The 22,546-nt window shown below is 38.9% G+C and overlaps 1 protein-coding gene across 2 annotated transcripts in view; it reads left to right on the top strand.

The window, feature by feature from the left end:
* The window catches only part of LPGAT1 (lysophosphatidylglycerol acyltransferase 1), a 66,542-nt gene extending 45,115 nt beyond the window's left edge, over window positions 1-21,427 (top strand). For both annotated transcript variants that reach the window (XM_074897166.1, XM_074897165.1), the window contains 3 exons: window positions 1,726-1,852; window positions 12,306-12,412; window positions 16,687-21,427. In XM_074897166.1, the coding sequence (XP_074753267.1) occupies window positions 1,726-1,852; window positions 12,306-12,412; window positions 16,687-16,838 (386 nt within the window). In that variant the 3' untranslated portion in view covers window positions 16,839-21,427. The remainder of the gene's footprint in view (window positions 1-1,725; window positions 1,853-12,305; window positions 12,413-16,686) is intronic.
* Window positions 21,428-22,546: the final 1,119 nt, after the last annotated feature.

The raw sequence follows: 22,546 nt of genomic DNA, 5'->3' as shown, positions 1-22,546 counted from the left end.
TCATTAAATTAAATGCAAATTAAATCAAATGCAAATTAAAATAAATGAAATGCAGGTAGAAACTCGCAAGTCAGTCCTTGCATGTATGTACTAGTTGGTGTTAGTAACTGTGGCTTTTAGAGCACCTCAGACTGTGTGTTGCAGATTTCTTCATGCTCTTCTGTAAAGTTTGAGTGACAATTCTGGGCAAGTCCAAGCATTTGCCTAACCCAACATCTTGTCCATGATTCCCAAGTGGATATCAGAGGGAAGAGCCTGAAAACAGCAAACATGTATTTCTCCCACATACTCTCCTAGCTTCTGTTTCCAGTGTGGTAGGCTTCCCAGGCCAGGTGGGGTTTCTGCCTGTTTAGCTAACCCTCCAATGGATTTCTATGTACTTGTCCAATTTCCTCTTGAGCCTAACTCTTGGCATCCTTGACATCCTTTGGCAAAGGGCTCCCCACAGTTTTATTCCCCTCTGCATGAAGAATCATTTCTCTGTGCTTTCAAAACTTCTCCTGTTAGCTTCATTTTGAATATATGTATTCTTGTATTGAGCAAGTTGGTGAACTGTCCTTGTGGATGTTCTTCATGCCAACAGTGTTTTTGTCAACCTCTATCATATTTCTTTCATAGCTGTCTCAGCTGCAGGCTTGAAGTCTTGTACTTTGTACTAAGACCTAACGCCTCTTAAATGCTTCTGCCAACAAGTGGCTGTTTTTAATAGTCAACTTTTTTAATGCTTTTTAGACACTGCTGGGTATGATGTAAGTATATTACTATACTAGTATATTAAGCATTAATTAAGAATATTACTATACTAGCCCAAACATAACATGACCTCAGATACAAGGCAGCTCCAGTTTCCACAGAACAGATATAAAATTCACAAGCTAAACTCAAAGTGCCTTCTTGGCAGTGTGCCCCTCCTTCCTAGTTTGCTTTCCAGATCTGCTGCTCTCCCTCTTTGCAACCCTGTGAATTGAAGACGTGCCAGAGAGAGGTCACAGCTAGGTTGATATCTGACCTTGGCTATTGCTGATAGTAACCTGTGTTCAGATTTAAATTTGACTCCTGAATAATCTTCATAGTAAATATTTTCACCTCCTCTGATCCTTTTTCCAGTTTCTGAATATGGTCAGCAGTGTATGAACATGTACTGGTATTAGTCTTTCTGGAACCTTGTGGATGCAATCTCCTCTCCATTGTAAAAACTGACCGTGTTCTACTTGTTGCTTTCTTTAATACACAAAGTGGTATATTTCCTCTTTATCCTTCAACTCGGATTTTTAAGAATCTTTGAGGGATCCGCATGGCTGTTGCTTCATCAGTGAGCTGCAACTGTGAGCTCTTATAAAGGCCTAGTTGTAAATGTGCTTGAAGTGCAGACCAAGAAATTTGGATTTTTATTTTTGAAGTTTTTCCTTTGGTGAATGGGGGAAGGTACTTGACTTCTGGACCAGCATGTTGTGTGACTATACTCATACCCAGTGAGTGAATGTGTTCTATTCTGTGTACTACAATATTAAGAACAACAGAAATAACTGAAAATAAAATCTTGGTCTAGTTGAAGTTTGTAAGAGTATTTCCGTGCTCTGTAATGAAAGCTGGATTTGATTTTTGGCTGTCTTATTTTATTTGTGCCCCATACCTCATCTCCATAATATAAAAATGGAATAACTATTAAATGAGTGACATGCACTTTCTGATTACTTTTAATCTCACATTTCTTTTTGTTCCTAGAGAGTAAATCAAAAGGCCTCCAGTGGGTTATAGATACAACCATTGCATATCCCAAAGGTGAACCTATAGACATCCAAACTTGGATTCTTGGCTACCGACAACCAACAGTTACACATGTACATTACAGGTAGGAAATAAACCTTCTACTCTTACATTGAAATGAAATGTTAAAAACCAAGTATTCACAAATCAGTAACATCATGTTTCAGGATATGGGAAATCAGTAGCAATGTCTTTTTTATGTGTGTTTCACACAGGTGGGCAACTCTTATTATCTAAACATAGCATGGTTTTCTTTTGAAAAGTTCAGTGACCATTCCATATCTTAGCACATTTCGGTTTTTGACTAATGTCCTGTGGCTGAATATAGTTGTGAGAAATATGTTTGATGGCTAGGTTAAGGTGCTGGTAAACCCAACTTGATTTTTTTTTTTTAATAATGACAACAAATTAAAAATCACCATGGTACTTAATAACAGGTTTTCTGAGAGATTGTTATATGTTGTATTTAACTTTCTGACAAAGAGATGTCAGCTTTTTAACTCAAAGCGTCCTCTTAATAGTTGAGCAGAGCAACACTCTGGAAATAGTAGCAAATCTCATTGACATCTTGGGATGGGATACTCTTAAAACTTTTCTCCTCAGCAGTTCTTTGTCTCGAGACTTGAGCTAACGGAGAGATAAATTGCACTTTGCTTTTGGTTTGCAGTTAATTGCCACTCTGAAATCTCCAGAAATATTTTAACACTCTTCCTATACCAAATAAGTTGATCGTATTTTATTCCAAAATTACATTATTTTGTCTTAATTCCCTTTTGTTGATTTAGACTTTTACAGTAAGCTTTCAGATATTCTTGTGTGGATCCCCCTGGGTGGCAGATTAACTGAGAGTGACCTTCTCCAGCATCACTGCTGTGTCAGTGGTTGTGTGATGCAGAATACAGGCTGCTCACTGGAGCTTCATTCCACAGCCATGTTTAAATCTGTCCCTGCTTTTTATAGAAATCTGCCTTCAAGTTTTTCCAAAGGTGAACTTACAGCCTTACACCCTAATTTATGTAAGATTTTGTAATATCTATTGTGCTTTATTCAGGTCACCTTAGGACTCTCTCAGATCTCTGGGATAATTGCAAGTTGAATGTATTTAGAATTTTACTAAAGAGTATATCCAAAAATACTTCCTTTAAAAGAGAGAAGAAGTTATCTTAAGTTGAATTAACTTCCTGCTTCTAAATGTATATGTTCAAAAGCTATTTTTGAGAATGAGCATAAAGATGACATAACCTTCCTTGCATTCAACTTGAATGTTACAGTTCTTGTAGTACTAAAATTCTAAGAAAAAATATTAGAAATTGTTTATTGTTGGGTGTAGGTTTGTTTTTTCCTTCCAGAGAGCCTTAATCACTGGTTTAGACAGGGACAAGCCTCTCCGTTTGATTTTTCCCCCCCCCCCTTTTAATAACCTCTAGTTGTTATGGCTGACCCTGTAAAAACATTTGAAGTATGTCCCAAATAGAAACTGATGCAGCGGCATGTCTGAAGGCTGAGAGCTGGCTGTAATACCTCTGAAATGAGAACTGAGTCTCTTGGTTTTAACTGGAGCTTTGGCTAATTTTCCAGTCCTTGTAATTCTTATAATGGCCTGCCAAATTGAGCCATGTGTCCTCTGGACTGTAAGGGCTTTAGTTGGATACAGGGTAGCAGTTCTTAAAGATGTGTTTAAGATAAAGTACCCTGGCTCTGACAGCGGGCAGTTGCAGCAAAGGCATGGGAAGGCAGCCCATGCACCATCCCTCTGCACGTAAACACGCAGTGGCCGTAACGTGTTCTGAGCAGGTATCACATCTGGATCACTTTCGGTAGCTACTGATGGACCTGGCCTTCGTGAACTTGTCTAATACCATTCTTAACCTGCTTAGACTTCTACAGTTTCCCATGACAATGTGTAAATTCTTGAGGGTGGCAGCCAGGACCACTTCCTTTTTGCTTGTGTTGGGTTCTCCACCTGATGCCTTCAGTGGATGCACTCTGTTTCCTGTGTCCTGCCAGTAGTGGATGAATCGTTCCTCAGTGATGCTCTCCGTGGCCTGTGATTTTACAGAGCTTTCTGATAGCCGGCCTTAACTGTGCCTGTTCCCCTCCCATCCCAACAAGTCTTCATCTACTTGGTGTCTCCTTACACAAAAGCCTTTCCTTGATTATCTTGTTCCTTTTTTCTGTGCCTTTTCTGGTTCTGCTATAACTAGTTTGTGAGTTGACTGACATCCTGAATTCCTCAAGAGATTTCAAGATCTCTTACCAGAGTGATAATAGCTAATCTTAGAAGCTGTGGCAGTGTATGTGTAGCTGCTGGTGCCTTTTCCTTCCCCAATATTCATCGCCTTGCATTTACTGGTATTTAATTTCATATGCAACTATTGTCAGGTCCTTCTGCAACTCTTCTCTTTGACTACCCGTAATAGTTCTATACCAAAAAAGTCATAGCACTTTTGTATCCTTTTATCCGGATTTAGCTTATCATCTAGCTGTGATATGCTGTGACCTTTTAATGTATCTGAAATTAGAGCTGTAGTCTGGAATGAATACAGTGAATATTCACCTTCAGTGTTTTTGACAATAAAATTTATTTTTAGATATTTTTGTGTGACTTTGAAAATATTTTTCTCTTTTACGTAAAGGATATATTTATCCATGGCAGAATTAGCAGGGAGCAACTGAACAGCGCGTGTACATGAATTTACTCATGTTGCATCATCCTTTTCTACTGCTTAAACAGAAATTTCCCTTCAGGGCATTACAGCAACTGATTTATTTTTTATTTTTTCCCAGATCACCTGACTTTACTCATTAGGGTTATTTTTTTAGCAGAATGCTGTAATGTGATGGGCACCTTCAGGGTTTTGACAACTTTAAATCATGTATTCATGATTTGAACAGAGTTGTTGGTACCACTGAGAACCTCTGAAGATGGATTATGTACCTGGGAAACTGGGGGTGGTGGACAGGGAAGAGTAGGGAACAACTACTCTTTCCCAGAGGGTTTCTGATGTTAAAGAAAACCTTACAGCTCTGCTGTCACTTCATTGAACCTTCTCCAGGACTGGGAAGCCAGATAATTGAAGCCCTGTAGGCTGACATTAGTTTCTTAGAACTTATTTTTGAACTTATGGGTACAGTCAGTAGAAAACTATCTCTCAGGAACTTTGCATGTGTGTCTCCTAGATAGTGTCCTCACGTGTCTGAAAATACAGTGATGTCTTGAGCCTATTTCTGTGTCAGATCTTCATCACTAGCAGTTCTGGGAAAACACCAAACCCCTTTATGTTGGTTAAACAGTGCACGCTACAAACAGCTGTACTTTGTGACCAGCTAGCTGATCCTTGCCGTGTCAGCAACTTTCCTCTAGTCCCTGGCACTTCTATTTGAAAATGCAGAGCTACCTTTTAATGTGCTGAGAAGTGTCCTGGGAGGTTTCTGTGTGTGTGTTGCTCCCTGAGAGCTGATCAAGCTGCGTGGCAGAGGATGATACTCTAGACCTGTGTAGCTGTATGGCTTGACCAGGAAGCCTAAACTGCTTCTTTAAGTTCATCTTCCACATGGAGTTCAAAACATGGCTGTAACAGAGCCGTTACAGTATCTGGGATTGTCAGCTGGGAACACCAGCACTTGTTCTGCAGGTCACAAATTTGAGGCGATTCCTCAGTAATTCTTAATGTTGATAAAAATTGGGCATTAACTACTCTTTGTCCTTAATGGTGTAGGCGAGGATTAAATCAGTGACTGAGGTTTGAAAAGGGCCGTGCTATGTTGAGCCCTGAGCTGTCTCTTTTGAAACAAACTCAGTTAGTAAAGGAAAACCCAAGTTAAAATGGACTTCATCTTTAAAAAAGATGGAAGTGTCAGAAATGTCTTCCAAACATGGAAAACATCACAGGTGTTTCTATTTTTCTGCATTTGACATTAAGTGCTCTGAAATGCAACATATATTGAGTATGTCTGGATTGTTGTTATTCCCCCCTTTTCCTTCATTTAGTGAAACAAAATTTTTCACATTGTTTGTAATTTGGAATATCTTGGGAGATTATATTTGAAATAAATTTTAGAGGTAATTTTTAAATTACTGGAGTAAGTTCTGGGTGAGTGTGTGCTTTAGCGTGATAGTTTCTAATCTATCATTTCTTTCAACTGAGTTATAGCAAAAAAAAAAAAAAAATTAAAAAGTCCCTTTGGGAAATTAAAGAATCGTTTTGACTAGATGCCATCTCTACTGTATGAAAAGAGAATCAGGATTTAAACATGTTTTTTTAGAGTAGTCCAGAGTGAGGAATTGAAGTATGACAGCAGTGGGGAAAAAAGCAACGTTTTCTGTCCTACTGGAACTGGAGCAGAGGAGATTGCAGAGCCTCTTTTGTTCTGGTCACTCAGTCAGTCCTTTCTGCTGTTTCACTTGGTCACAACCTGTCTTTTTCTGCCTTACGGTCTTTCAAATCCAGTGTTTTTTCTCATAGCCTGTTCCTTTACTGCAGGATTATTTCTTTTTCATCCTACTTAGGAGCAACAGAGGAGTGTGGAGGACATATCAAGCAGCCTTATGTTTTCATTTTTAGATGCTTTTCTAGCTGATGGAAATGGCAGAGAAGGAACAGTCTAATCCATTAATCTTTTTTTTGTCTGAAAGCTCAATTTTGATAGTGAGTTGAGCCTTGCTTTTCAAACTTCAAATTTCGGTAAAAATGACATTTTTCAGAAGCTCAGAATTAGGCTATGCTGTGGCCTGATTTTCCTCAGATGTCAAAATAAAATTCCCTAGAAAAAAGGACAATTAATGAAGTTTCAGATTCTTCAAAACACAAAGGTGTGAGAACTTACCCTTCTAACTATGGAATAATTTTTTGACCTAGCAGACGACTCAAAACTCATTGGAAAGTTCTGGAAAAACAGGGTTTTCTCTCTGCAACATAATACTTAAAGGAAAATATGGACTACTTCCAGGTCAAAACTGTGATAGGATTTGGGGGGGAAATTTCAACCCATCTGTTAGAGCAGTAAGCACCAAAAGAAAAAAAGGGCTGGAAGTTGCAAAGCATCTCTGACTAGAGGCATGACTATGAGACGTGTGAATCTGTTGAAAAGCTTTGTTTCCTCTTCTCAGAACAGTTTAGCTTTGTGCTTGGGTCATTTTGTGATGTGCATTGACCATAAATCCAGATTCACTGACACTCAGCAGAGGTAAGCTGGGTGGTTTGGCGTCTGTGTAGCAAGACCTCATACTGGCTACTATTCTCAGCTCCCACTATTTTCGCCATGGTGAGTTGAGTTTTGGGATTATTTCTTTTCTTCTTACACAGTCACTTCTATAGTCTAACTGACTTGGTGTTTCCCAGCTGGTCTCACAAGTTTCTCTAATAGTCAGGTTTCACATGTGCTGCAGTTCTGTTGTCAAAACCCAAAACTTAAAAACTGAAAAAAACCTGGGTATGAAGCTTGTCTGATGCTTAGCTTCCCCTTGATCAAGAATGGTGTGGAGGTGGATTTTTTTTTTGTGTTAGCTTCCCACTAGGTCCTGCCCTTGTATGACCATATCCCGTGTTTGCCCTGTGTGATAGTGATTGTGATGTTGAGGCCCCGAAGTCAGAGCAGCCGTAGCCACCTCTGCCGCAGAGGATGGCTGCATTTATGCTGCATGAAAGTACCACGCTATTTCCAGCTAACTCAGCTGTCTTTGTGCCATAATGCAGATGAGTACTGTGTCACCTTTCTTTTCTTGTACCAGTTTTTGTACTGTGCTGTTGCTGAAACAAGCTTTCAGCTACTGAGGAAGTTCTTGTTTTGTGTCTACATTGATAGAGATTTATTGAAATAAATGAGACTCCTAGCTATAAATAAGATGGAATTCATTGTGGTTGCTGAATAAGTTTTGCAGAAATGTCTGTGAAGGGCATCCAGTTTGGCAATATAATTTAATATGCTTTTTTATGCAAGTAACTTATTTTTGGTCATGCCTGAGATCTACCAACAACCTCCCATCATGCTGAGTTTTATATTATGATTTAGAAAGAGTAGGGGGTAGTAAAGAATTCAGCGTAGGACAGATGATGAAAGGCAATTAGTACTTAAAGGTGTGGGATCTATGAACTTTAGAATCAGAGGTTGTTTCTCCAATAAGGACAATTTAAAAGAGATTAAATGTTTCTGAAAGTGCCATATTTCTGAAAATTATTTGGTATCTTCTGAGAAATGGCCTATCAGTAGGTAAGTCTCCATGTTTTCTTATGTATGCCAGCATACATGTATTTGGCAGTTATATCTCCTTTTTAAAAAATTCTTTCTGCTTTCGTGGACTGTCATTTATGCTAATATATTCTGGTTTGGAACATAGATACTGTCATGGTTTAAACCCGGCCAGCAGCCAAACACCACATTGCTGCTCGCTCACCCTCCCCTCCCCAGGGGATGGGGACAGCGTTGAAGGGATAACGGTAAGAAGACTTGTAGTTTGACATAAAACCAATGTAATAATTGAAATAAAATAATAATAACAACAATAATAGTAATAATAGAAAATACAAATGAGTAATGCACAATGCGATTGCTCATCACCCTCTGACCAATGCCCAGCCTGTTCCCAGCTAGCAATTCCAGAGAAGAGAATCCTGAAGCCACAATCCCAGAAGTGAGAGAGGGAGCTTCCCAGCCAACCCTCATCTCTACACTGAGCATGATGTTGTATGATATGGAATATTCCACTGACCAGTTTGGGTTTGTTGCTCTGGCTCTGCTCCCTTCCAGCTTCTGGTGTACCTGTGCACAGGCAGGACATGAGAAGTTAAAAAGTCCTTGATGTCCTGGCAACAACTGAAAACATCAGTGTACTATCAGCGTTCTTCTCATACCAAATCCCATACTGAATCCAAAACATAGCACTATTCTAACTACTAAGAAGAAAAATTAACTCAATCCTAGGTGAAACCAGGGCAGATGTACATTTGTGTAGTGGTTTAAGAAAGTTTCTGTCCCTCAGTCAGCTATGGTTGTCATCACCTCCACCTAGAAGATAATGCTTCATTACTGAGACAGTTTTGCGGACACCCAGCAGAGTATGTCTTTACTTCCACCACTATTTCTAACTTCTCAGGGTGCAGCCTGTGGTGGCACTGTTTTACTGAAGTTTATCCTCTTCCCCACTTCCCTCTGATGATAGCAAAGCAGCTGTTCCCCAGATGAGAAATGAAAGGAGGCATTTCCATTCCACTTGAATTTTCTGGTCAACTTATCTTATCCAGTGCTATTAAATTCCTTGTTTGCCACACCAGGAACAAAGATGCTCTTGTTGTCGTGCAATGTGAGGTTTTGTCCAAAAGCTAGAAAGATTCGAGTGCCCAAGATAATCTGGAAGCTTCACATATTATATGTTGACCTTTTTCCTTTTAAGGACAGTTCTATGTGGTGGTAACCTTTTATTGTCCTGAGGAGACCAGCAAACTGCTTTTAGGGGTGTTCTTGATGCTGGGTACCCAAAGGTGGGGTAGAACCAAAATGATACTCATGCTGTGACCACATTGACAACCATTTACATATCTCATTGAAGAAACTATTTCCTGTATCTTTTAACACTAGAGCTGGCAGACCTCGCAGCTGATGGGTGGGGATGACCCTGCTCCAGTCAGAGCAATGGCTTTCCACTATTGTTTTGGATCATCTATGGAGGGAGTTTTTTAACAGTAGACTTTCTCAGTTACCTTTCCTGAACCCAGTCTCCTTAAAGAGGGTATTCTTTTAAAACACAGTTGCCAGCTGAGCCATCTGATGGGCAGAGAATGATGATATTGGCAGTACGTTTAGTATATATACAGGGGGGTTTAGCTTCACCTTATCTAGTACAGGAATAGCTTGTTTCCAGAGTTTAAGGATTTTTTTAAACATTTCATCTCTAATTCAGCTCAGTCATTAGTAAGAATGCTCTGCTTGTAAAAATAACTCTGGATAATCTAAAAATATGTTTGAAAATGCTTCTAAATACATGAGCACTTACCGTTGCTAAATTGTGACAGCCAGTGCAGCATTATTGGAAAACCAGTTGTTTTCTACTCTGCATTAATATTAATTCAAACTGAGTGTAATAGTGATTGCTTCTTAAACTTTAAGAAGCAGAGTTTATATTCAGAGCGTGATGTATTCTGGTACTGAAATGGTTCATCCAAGAGCCTGGATGGATTCAAGCAGGAAAGTGGTGGTCTGTGTTCCATTAGTCTCTCATAATATTGGTATCACTTATGGTACTTTGCTACTCCATTAAAGTGCCAGCTTATAAATTGTTTCTAATGAGTATCTTGTAAGATCTTGTGATAATGTTTTCAGATGAGAAGGTACATTCTTGGAAAAAATACCAGGCTCAAGTAGCTTATTGAGCTGTAGAGTTGTTACCCATCAGGTAACTGAGAAGTGAAGGTGGAGGTGAAGAATATCTTCAGTTTACAGTGGAAACTGCGTGTGAAGCCAGGTAATACTAAACTTCTGTCCTGAGCCCACACATGCATTCTGTTAGTTCTGAACCATCTTCAAACCTGTGTAAGCAAGCATCTGTCCTTCAAAAATATACTGTGAAACACAATATTCAGTTGCTGAGTCTTTTTATCTCTTCACAGCAGATAGGCAAAAGAGAGTAAAAATAGTGCTTGACAGCTCGGTTTTGTTTGGGGATAGAGAGTAAGTCTGTGTTACTGTTATACTGTCATCAAAAATGGTCCTTTTTCTGTAGGTGTGGTTTTTACTTGCCTGTACGTGGTTTAATTTTAATCTGCTTTACAACATCTGGGCTTCAAGATAAAATAGTTATTACATGTCTTTGTCATTGTTCTTAATATGCACACTGAGGACTTGAGCTATTTACTGCACCACCATCTATTTCATAATATTTGTCTTTGGCCAAAGACTTTTCTTCAAACTGTATTTTAACTAAGATAACAGTTGCTAATTTCTGGTTACTGAGACTGTCTTTACTAGAGCACATAGAACTCTGCAGTGTAAGAAAGATGTAGGTAGAATTGCTACGAAGGCTACAAAAATATCAGAGTTCATGTTAATGCCATACTTGGTAGATAAAACTGCTCATCTTCAGTTCTCTCTTCCTCATGTACCTCTTGGCCCTAACTGTGGGCAGATGTCTTTAGCAACAGTGAATCTGCTGTGAGTTCAAGTTGTCCATATAAGAGCGTAAACTGGGAGTTGGACTTAATGATCCTTGTGGGTCCCTTCCAATTTGAGATATTCTATGACTCTATGATATGGAAGTTATCTCTCTATACTGAAGCACCATTACTTGTAATTCACTCATTAGGGCAATGCTTTGCTGCTTTTCCACTCTACAGCTGCTTTTTGCATGCATCAAATTGAAAGGAGGGGGTATAAATGACTTGGCAACAAAGCAAGCAAAGATGTTGAAAACAGTAGCAGCATGTTTTTTCAACAGAATGAAGGAGCATTCTTCAGAAGTATCTTAATTCTGTAGTCTGACATTCCTATATATGTTCAGACACTACCCACATGATTGTGGTGTTACTTCAAATTTTTTCAGTATAATCAAGACTGTGTTGAAAAATTAAATTAAAAATCCACTAATGAAAATAGAAGCATGGCATAGATAACAGCGTAAATGGGAGCTCACCTGGAAAAAGAAACCTGCAGTAAAGGTCTTCCATTTCAGAATATGAGTTTTTTAGTGTAGCCTGTTACACAAATATCTTCTGCATTGGCCTCCTAGTGAAAGGTAGTGGATATATAAGTTCTTGTGTATATCAAAAGGCACTTAGGGTCTACTGAGGAGATTTCACAATTCCTGTAAGACTTGAAATTCTATTCTGAAGAAAATCCAGTGAGGTATGGTGGGTTATTTGGGGGTTTCTGTAGGTATGTATCTGAGTGAACTCTGCCCTGCGGATCTGATTTTCTAAGTAGACCTAGTATTCAGTGTAGAAGTACCAAACCATCGGGGTTTTTAAAATATAAGAGCAGTATTTGAGTGCACTTACTTACATGGTCAGTTTTCAGTGTAAAACCTGCCTTAGAAATTTCAAACAAAGATGCCGGCATCCTTTGAAAAGCACGGAGAGCTTGTTTTCTGGGACACAGAATTGCTACTGGTAATTAGTGATGTCATTATGAGGCTTCTGCTGGTTGAAGGACTGTTTCTTCAAAACTGTGGACGAACCTTCTCAGTCTTCTATTTCTGTTTCAGTACATAAACTTAATTGCTTCTTGGTTTGTGTTTTTTTTAAAGGATAGTAATATAGTGTGGTGGTATTCTATTTAAAAAGACCCCAGCAACTTAGTAGTACAGCATTTGATAAAAGCTAATAATGCCGATGTCTTCTGTGTGTGTCCGGCTGGTAACCTGGAATGTTCCAGTTTTGTATCCTTAATACCTATGTGATCTGTGAATCAGAGAGAATGAACCATGCAGTTAGAGAACAAGAGTTTGCTATAAATCTGTTTTGGGGTGGACTGGGGTAGAAGGGAAGAGTTCTGTTCTTCTCATACGGAATGCATTTCCTAGGTTTAATTTATGTTTCTTTTTTTGGTAGGATTTTTCCAGTTAAAGATGTACCTGCAGAGCCTGAAGCTCTTACACACTGGCTATATCAACGATTCATTGAAAAGGAGGATCTCTTGACACATTTCTATGAAACCGGTAGGATGACGCCTAGCAAAGAGAATTGTGCTTTCTTAGTGTCTTTCAAGGATCTCAGAATGGTTTAAGAACTCATATATATTCTTCACATGAATACAGTAGATACAATTATTACTACATTTTATGTGGCAAAAAGTTTTATTAAAAAAGGATCTAGGAAAAATAAATTGCCTGGGTAACATTAGAATAGGGTGGCGTTTGGCAGCTGGCACATTCAAAACATATCTAAGGAAATCCTCTTTTTTTCTGCAATAACATATAGTTCAGCTGTGAAACTTGCTGCCATGGGGTTTCATTGAGTGGAATAATTTGGCGAGATGAAAAGAGGTAGTAAACATTTACATGCATAGTAGAAGTATTCAGAGCTTATGTGAAGTTTGGAGGGGAAATAAAATCTTCGGAATTTAAAATGAGCAAGTTCTTGACTAAAAGAGATTAAGAAAGACTCTGGATGGGAGTCTGATGTGAAGCAGGTTATTTTATCTGCCTGGTTCAGCTATTTAGCATGTTCCTCTGGCGCTTGTACTGTTAGAGAAAACTGATCTAAGTAGCCTGCGGGTCTAATCCAAAACCATAGTCCTCTTCTGTTTCCTGTTAGGCTACACAGAAAGATACTGTGACTGGAAGGATCTGTAAGAATGACATAGCATAAAGTCTATGGAATCTTGATCTGGAGCCCTGTGCTGTCAGTACTGGCCCCCTTGCTGCGAGGTACTGAGGATCACAACTGTCATAATATGCTTTCAGTGTCAATGGATAAGAGGAATCTAATTAAATTTAGGACATTAATAATGTTACTGAAGGGATAATGGCAAACATGATTTAAAATATCAGGTAGATACTGATATAGCTCTGATCAGGTAGATAGGATATAGCTTTGAAACTACAGCTGGAGAAGTGTTTCTTCAAGGCTCTTTTTTTTTCCATCCAGTTGATACTGAAGTATGTCATCCATCCTCCAGGAGGGAGGTGTGTGTGTGTGTTCAGAATATAAAACAGAGGAATTAATAGAAGAGAAAAAGAAAATCCAGAGAGGAAAAAATAGAGTTTTATTCTGACGTACAGGAAAGGAAGTTTATCAAACATAGACCGAGTTGGAAGACTCCAGATGAAATGATGCAACTTGTCTCTGAAGAAAAATAATCTCTTCATTAGCAAGCATCACAGTTGTTGAGGGGGGGAGAACATTCAGTCTCTTGAATCAACTGAGTTTTACATTGCAGAGTGACTATGTTAAACAAAGACAGTACTTTTGTTAGATGATTTATTGCAAACACTGCTTTCATTCGATTTTGAGTGCTTAATTTATCAATTGTAGTGCTTAAAAAAGATTAATAGGATTCTTTAACAACCCAGAGTTGTATTTTGTTTCATGAAATACTGCTGTCGCTCAGCCATCACCGATGGCAAAAGACAGACCCTGCTATGTAAGTCACATCCAGATGCATATATTGGACTTTATTAGACAAATAATTTTGTGAATCTGTTTAAAACTACAAGTGTAGCCAATAGGAGGTAAAGAATTCTTGTTGCTGAGACATTATTTCACAAATACCATTAAAATAAGTCATACCCAAAAATCTAACTAGACGAGAATTTCAGTGTGTAATGAATATAATCAGATTTATTCATTGAAATGTGCTTCCAAAATAGGATAATTGGTTATAATTTGCCAGTCTAATCAGTATGAATTAATAAGATGTTTTAAATACAAATGCTATGACATAGGACCTTATTAGGCATGAAGTAGCCTAATTGAAAGTTACTACCATTTATGCCAGTTGAGAGCTTGCTTGAATTACTTTTGTCGTCTTACTGGAAAAGCGCTGCTGCAGTTGTGGGAAAGCCCCTGGAAAAGTCCAGAGACCTAATGTGAAGGGAATCCTTCCCCCCTAAAGCTGCTCAAGAGCCAGCTTTGTATTGATGCGTTACATTGTCTCAAGTTGGTGTGTTTTGAAGACTTGGGGCTGTTTCAGCATTTGGTTTGTTTAGGTTTGTTTTTGGAAAAAAACCAACCACTGCTTAGGAACTTAGTTCATAAAGCTTACTTCATAAAGCTGGAGTAATACTTGATGCTATGTGAAACTTTAAAAGTTTGCATTGACAATATCATCAGTAAGAATACATTCTTTTGGCTTATTTTTATTTGGGAAGAGGAAGAAACAAAGCCTAAAACTCCTTTTTCCCTTCTCCTGTATTCCAAAGTGTTAAGAACTTTAATTGATCTGGGAAAAACCTGTAACGTTAGACCTCTTAAAATTAAACAAAGCGTCTCTCTAAAACTTGGAAACTAAACTGTCCCATCCTTTCTTATGGGTGCATTTTACACATTTCATTTATAAAATTAAAACTGTTTACAGTTAATATCTGTACATATAAGCAACACAAAGACTCTTATTTTAGCAGCTAGTGGAAAGCTTGAACAAGTTCATGATTTCTTTGAAGTCTTCAGCAGGATAACCTTGAATGCTGTAGTAACACAAATGAGATTACATTTAGCAGGACAGGAGCACTTGGAGACTAATTTTAAAAAAACCTGTAAGCTAGGAGCTTATCAGTTGGAAACGAGTAACTGTGTACTGAAGTCTTCATGCTCGTCATTTGCTCTGATCATAAGCCAACTGGTGTGTTGTAACTAAAAAAGTCAGCCATGTCACCCTACAGGGCAACAGGAGAGGGTTTTCACCAGTGCTATAGGAATACTCTTCCTTGTGCCAAATCTGAAACCTCACCTGGAAATTCTGCGTACAGGTCCATCATCCCTGTTCAAGAAATATGAATTGAGTGGGCAAGAGGAACAGATAATAGGTGCTAAGATGATTAAGGGGAAGAAGGAGTCATTTCTGTGAAGGACAATTAAAAGTGCTTGGCTTGTCTCAGCTAGGAAAATGAAGGATCGTTTTCTTTCCAAGACACAGGTTGGCTTGGGAGAGGGGAAAGAGACAGTTGCTATCTGTAGCGAGGAAAAAGGAAAGTTATTTAAACCAAAGGTCAGTGTTGGTACAGAAAAAGAAATGGGCCATGGAAGAACAACTGTAGCATAGAGGCATAGAGTGGTCAAATAGAAACTGAACAGTGAAAATTACTGGGGAGTAAATGGTGTGGCAAACCTGCCCATGTGTGAAAATACCTGTCAGGGAGAGGATGATTTTTTTTTTATTATTTTTTTTTATTTTTAATTTAAGAGCATTCATACAGGAAGAAAAGCTTTGTCTTCAGTGCTTGATTACAATTCCTCTGGTGATTGCAAATGTGAAGCAGAGAGAAGCTGCTGATGATATCTAATTGCTCAAATTGTGTGGTTTCTAAGATTAAAGATCGACACTGCTATATCTTACTCTTTGAATCATTCATCTCTTGTTCTATGAGTAGTTGAGACTCCACAATGCAGCAGCAAGTACATCATCTTCTCTGGTACATTCAGAGTTTTTATATCCAATGCTCAGGATTAACAACAACAAAAGTGGTTCATATCATCTAGGCTTTATGCATCTCAGTAAAATGTAACGCAGATTATTTAATATGCTCATGTAAATACATGCAAACAATTTGCTTATGATCATAAAGCTCTGATGTATTCAGACACATTTAATTTAGTGTTGTAAGTCAAGAAATGTGAAAATAGGGAAAAAGTAATCTTTTAATTGTGTTGGCTTTATCTCCTGTCAATCTTTCTCATCTAAATAGGCATTTCAGTAAAATCTTTCTGGAGAAGTACATGGCAAATTACAATGTTTCCTTAGTCTACATGACAGACTGGCCAGTGAATGTTCAAACAACACATGGAAACTGTTGTTTAAAACAAAAAAAATGTGTATGTGTATATTTTCAAGAGGAACCTCGAGAATGTATGTGTGTTGCTTCTTTGCAGTATACAAAATCATTACCCAGCAGCTGTAGAGTTTAATGTGGAATCCATTCAATTTGGTCATAAAGCTTCAAATAAAAATAATACAGGAAACTTAGTTGATAGTCAGATCTCTCTGCAAAGGTTGAATACAGTGAGGATGGCTGCTTTAACGAATGCTTAAAGTTTATGTCCAAATGGAGTGAAAGTTGTACTCAGTAGTTAAGGTTGGTTGGTTTTGGTTTTTAATTGAAGATAACTGATAATGCCAGAGTATCTTTTGAAAGTTTAACGACATAATACAGGAGTAACAAATTAATCATTTGTGGGCACTGGTGCTGGAACAAACAGTGATGATAAGGAATCGTGAATTAAGGCTATCGTTCCTGCTGCAGAAGCATTAAATGTGTTTTCTTTTCTCTTTTAGGAGCTTTTCCTCCACTACAGGGTCAAACAAAAGCTGTTTCTCGAGAGATGACCCTCAGTAACCTGTGGCTAGTCGGCATACAATCACTTGCATTTTTGTCAGGCGGTATGTGGTACTGCATCTTTCAGTATTTTTATCATTGCCTATTTTAAAAATGGCTGGGACCTGAGGACACAGTGGGAATCCAGGCTCTTGCAAATGAGTATCATGTTGATGTGCAAATGTGAATATTCAAGAGTAAAGGAAAATACTGGATGGACTCTTACCTCTCTTTGGGGAAATTTTAAACTCCGCTAAAAGTGAAGATCAGTAACATAGTGACCTGATGATGTATTATTTTAAGAATTGTCTGTATTTTTAAAAATGTATACTCTCACCCACACTTAAGAAAATTCAGCATTTGGACAAAAGGTGCAATCGTACAACCACCGTAGAAGAATGTCTGTGACAAGAAAGCTCTGTCACCACAAGTATTTCTTGGCATTGTAGTTAGCTCAGAAAACTCAGCAACTTGTCTCTTCAGTAGTCTGTACAGCATTGGTGTGGTAGAGGTTCCTTATTTGCACAACTTGTACTTTATTGCAACTCATTGTGCTGGAGTCAAAGATACTCGACAGAGCTGGTGGTGGTATCTTTGCAGCTACGCAGTCAGCAGTTGTTGTATTAGACACATTGATCTAAACCCAAGACCCAAATAAGATCCAGTGTCAGGTGTGTTTTGTGAGGACTCAGTCCTCAAAAAAGCATTGCAGCATCATTGTGTGAGTAGGAGCTATCCACGTGTGATGAATCAGCCCATCCCTGCTGTGGGCTCACCATCAGCTCTCTGAATCCCATGTGCTACCAGTATCTCGTATTCTGAGGAAACTTGGAAAATATAAAGTCACTTGGTTTGTTTTCCTGTTTTGTTCAGAATGCATCTCAATGATCATTATCATTTTCAGAATGCACTTTTAAGGGTGAAAATACAGTGAAGGAAATACATAAAACTTAGGGAATGGGGGAAAGCTTTATTTGTCATGCGTTGGAAGCCAGAGCAATTCTAACTGTTTCTGAAGGTCTGCTGGTGCTGCTGGTGATTTTTTAGCTACCTTTGTATTTTGTATACTGCAGTCCAACCAAGGTGACCTTTGAGCTATAGAGGCCTTTTTCTCCCCCGCTAGTTGCAACAGTGCTAAATATACTTGTGGGAGAGTTTAAATAATGTAATGCCAACCATCTTTTTGCTAAGGAATAATAGAAGAAAAGCTAGTTTCTTAAAAAGAAAGAATAGGTATAATTGCTATAATAAATTGATATGAAGATACTGCTGCTGAAAAAAAAAGTATGGTAAATACTCTGAATTAACTACATGGAGGGCAGTATTAATTAGCTCACTCATGCTGAAATGTTACTGGAAGAAGGATGGGTTAAATTTAAAGGCTAACTGTAACAGAGGGCACTTTCAGATGTGTAATGTAGGATACTTTTGAAAGGCTGTCAGTGATGTATGGTCTAGTTGGCATTGTGTTTATGTGATTATATGCAGATTTGAGAGAGCTGTTCCTAAAATAAAACTAATCTCTCTAAATACAAGCACGATAGCCAGAACTTCAGATGTTGGCATACTGCCTCTTACAGAGTAATTTTACTGAGAACAAAGTAAGCCCTCCGTAGTTTTGGCTCTGAGTTATCAATATTGATCCCCCTTCTCTCTTCCCTCTCCTGCTACATGAATCACAGTGGGTGGTGTGCAGAATACAAAACCCAGCCAGTGTTCCCTTAGGGCAGGAGCTAAGAGCCTACCAAAATAGGAGGCAATACCAGTTTCCCCAACTTAATGGAAAAATACCTTCTCAAAGATGCCCCCCCTACCCTCCCCAGAAGCATCAGTGTTATCCTAAGGGAGCTCAGTGGGGAGGGCTGCAAAGTGGTAGACTGTAGGAGGTTCCCCGGAGCTACGAGTCCCTTCATGGACTTAAAAGAACCACTGCAGCTGGGAGGCAAAAGACGCCGTTTGCCTGCAGCTTCATGTTTTAGGCAAGATGCTGTTTCTAAATCCCATCTCTCTGCACCCAGTCACACACCTGAATTCTGGTGTAACGTAAGATCCATTTAAAAGGAGGTATGCCCTGAAGGGGAGGCAGTCTTAGGAGTACTTTTTTTTCCTGCTGCTCTTGCTAAAGTACAGCTGATAGAATGAATGTATTTAATCTGCCATTTTACAGGAGGGTGTTGGGGGTGAGCACCGCGCCGTTACCGTGTAAGTGGTTATGTCTGCTGCAGGTGGGTGTCAGTGGACTCTCCAGACTGCAAAATGCACATGGCAAGTTACTTATTTCTGTCCTCCAGCACGTGGTTTGATCAGAACCACAGAGATGCCCATAGTAGAGCTGGTTTTAGTTTGAGCTAGGACAGACTGGAATGATATAAAAAGGGAAGTTTATATAAGCAGATTGCACAGCAGTAACTCGCATCAGGAGATTGTTCTTTATAGATAGACCCTGTGAACTCCACGTAAGAGCCTATTGTTTTTTCAAATGTAGGTGTTTGGGCTTTTTTCCAGTGGATTGCAGTCAATAGTGAGTGTTCACATGCTGCCTAAAGAAATCAGTAATGCGCAATAATGTTTCAGATAATCATTTGATTTATCTGGTCCTGTTCATTTTCAGTTTGTTCCTCTGTAGTTCTTACTATTGCGAGACATTTGTTTTCAAGCACTGATTGTTGTTTCGGTCAGGTGAGTAAATAGTATTAGGTCTTAGGCTTCTTTTCTGCCTGCACTGGAAAATGTGAAGAGAGCCTGACGGTGTGTCATCTTACGGCTGAGTTGCTGTAGATGACAGTGGAATGAAACCGTTGTTAGGAAACTCTGAAGTACCCTGCCAGCATGAACTTGGATGCTGCTTCGTGAAAGAATAAATTAGACAAGTTTTTCTATTAAGTGAAGAACATAAAATGGATACAATAGATAGGAAATTCTGAGCTAAAAATACCATGCTGGTCAAGACTGGAGCTTAGCAGGCTAGTGTGTAACACGTCAGTTCCTGTCGGTTGTGGTTGGATTCTACCTTCTGGCAGTTGGGCAGCGTTACAGACCTAGTTGGCATGTTGCTGCGCCATCCGTGGGCTTCCTCTTCTGAAGAGTTCAAAATGCGTTTGATAGAAAAGGATGTTAATGGAATCATGTTAATCACAAAATGGTTTATTGCTATCACTTTGAATTTATATTAGGAGAAGTATAATGGCAGAATGTATAAAGTGATAAAGAATGAAAAATTCACAGAAAAAACACGTCACTCAAAGCTGTTGCGCATAGAAGTGAGAACACAGTGATTGGAGTGTTCTGCAAATAAAGATGGTTCTCTGCCAGGGTTGCACACAAAACATCTGTATGTTTCTATGTTTAATTGTTCATTAAAAAGTTGTTACAATTGAAACGCTGTAAGTCCCAATGGCTTGGCGTTACTGCTCTTCGAGTGTCATGACATGAAGCGTATCGGCCAGTTCGCAATGAGCAGCATTTCCTTCAGTGCCTGCTGGTGAGGGCCCCTTCCTTACGGGGTCTCTTGGACTCTGCGTACGGTTCTGCCAAGGATTGCAACTATGATGTCCCTTGCAGGAGGGATTTTTTTTTTAACTTGCTCTCACCAAATTTTGAAAAGCAAGATTTCACTGGAAAATTAAAAGCTTCATTCTCCCTCCTCCATCCCCAGCATCAAAAATAAGATGCGTCTAATTGCAGTACAACTACAATGATCACTGTGGGTACTGTTCATTATTCACTTGTTTTGCAAATGATGTAACTTTTTTTTTTTGTCTGACACTGCCATAAAGTGCTGTTAACTTTTTTCACCTGTTTGTAGAAGATAATACAGATACCGATCACTGTGTGTGACAGGATTCAACTGCTCCGCTTTGCCTTGACATAAAATTTTTGGGACCAAAGGTACTTAAAACTGGGATTTCCAAATCATGAGACCAGGGTTGGATGCATTCTCTTGATAGTCAGCTGGAGATTTTGTGGTGATTTAATACAATCACGCAAAATAATTATACATCTGGGGTACTGTATTGTTTGGAAATAATGGAGCCATATGAAATAAAGGGTTATTTTGCAAAATTGCATATTTGATAGTTTTTACACTTTTTTTAAAAATAGAACAATTGGAAGAGCAAAATTGAAACCGTACTGTGGTTTAAAATGTCTGCATACATTATGAACACTTCTCAGCAGCTTTATTTTTTCACTGTAAAAACTGTAGACTACCTGGCTGTGATGCAAAAGAAGTCTTTAAAAGGATTCTATGCATTTTAAAGTTAACCCTTTTTATTTTATCATTGGATAATGAAGTAATTATTCACTGAAGAGCTGTCCTATTAAAGTGAGTTATTTCCTTAAAATTACTCTACATTGGTGTTCATTTTGTATGATAAAAATTAGTTTTCTTAATACCCATTATTTTCACCTCCAATTTCTCCTTCCCTCCTGTGTTACCTGCATTTTTGTTTTGTGTGATAAAATGGATGCAGAAACCTGTAGAGACTCTTGATGATTTTGCAAGGGTCTGTTCATGTTTGGAATTATTTTACTGAATTTATTTAATTGGATTTTTTTATCAAATATTTCCAGCAGCCAAGATGTCTTTCAGAAATGTAGACAGATACCAGAAGCAGCACTTCTCTACAGAGATTATTTAGGTGTCTTTTCCCTTTTTTTTTTTTGTGTGGCAAAAATAAAGTTGATTTTTTTCCAAGATTATTTCATGTGCTTCTGATCCTTAATAGATGAATTTGTTTGGTTGTATTTATTGTGCTTATATCTAACAGATACACACTCTCTGTTGTGCTGACCAAAACCACAGCAAATAACAAAGTAACACTTTGGTTCGCTATACAGCTGCAGTATAATTTGTGGTAGGTAAGGTTGTTGATTAGAGCGTTCTGTGGACGCTCTGTGCCAGGAAGGGCACAGAGACAAACGCTTCTATGCCAGAAGTGGTAAGGGGAGGAGTGGAGCAGTAGGGAGGAGAGAGGAAAGCAGCTTCTGCAGCCCTCCCTCACTCCTGCACTCGCTGGAAACTCTGCTGGCGCTCAGGCTGCAGAGTTTCTCCGCAGGCCACTGCATAGCAATGAGTCCCCTTCACATTTCTGAGAGTTGAGGGCACACCAAGAGCAGAACCTGGTCCCCCATCGACGCTGGATCGCCACCGTCCTAGAAAGATGTGAATCCAACCTTTTTGTGAGCAAGGCTGTAATCATTTTGGAGATACATTTATTTTTTAACAGAGTGGTCTGTTTTCAAGCAACTTCAGCTAGGCAAAGCAATACCGAGTGGAGCAGCACCGTTCATTCTGTGGCCCTGGCATCTCTTGCTAACGGTAGCGCTCAGCTCTGTGACGCCTTTCCCATCAACTGCTGGTGCGTAATACTGCAACATCAAACAGTGAAAAAAGGAATTCCGTGGAGCATAGTAAGACATCTTGCACAATTTCCAAAACAGCGCCATGGTTGTAGTTGCATCTACCTCTTTGTTTCCCTTCTGGGTTTTGTCTTGTTTTTCCTGTGCAGTGTTCTTCTGTGAGGGGTGGGGGGAACGGGGAGGGGGAGGGAGAAAGTGGGAGGGAAAACTTGAAATCTGAATATTGAGACACTGGTGGGGGATCCAGTGCTTACCAGCTGTGTTGTCATATTGAAAAAGCCATTGTTTTTAATTCTTGCCTAGTATGAAATGTTTGTTTTAAAAAATCCTTCCTGCTGGAAAGAAAAATGTATTTTTAAAAGAAAAAACATCCCTCTTTTGGCTATGAGAATGTCAGCTGTATGAGTTGTGACCATATCATGACATGCTGATCAGATATAAATAAATTTTTATCTCTCA

Source organism: Athene noctua, chromosome 1, assembly GCF_965140245.1.
Source record: "Athene noctua chromosome 1, bAthNoc1.hap1.1, whole genome shotgun sequence".
Lineage (NCBI taxonomy): Eukaryota > Metazoa > Chordata > Aves > Strigiformes > Strigidae > Athene > Athene noctua.
Note: the sequence above shows the minus strand (reverse complement) of the source record. Positions and strands in the feature narration are given on the sequence as shown.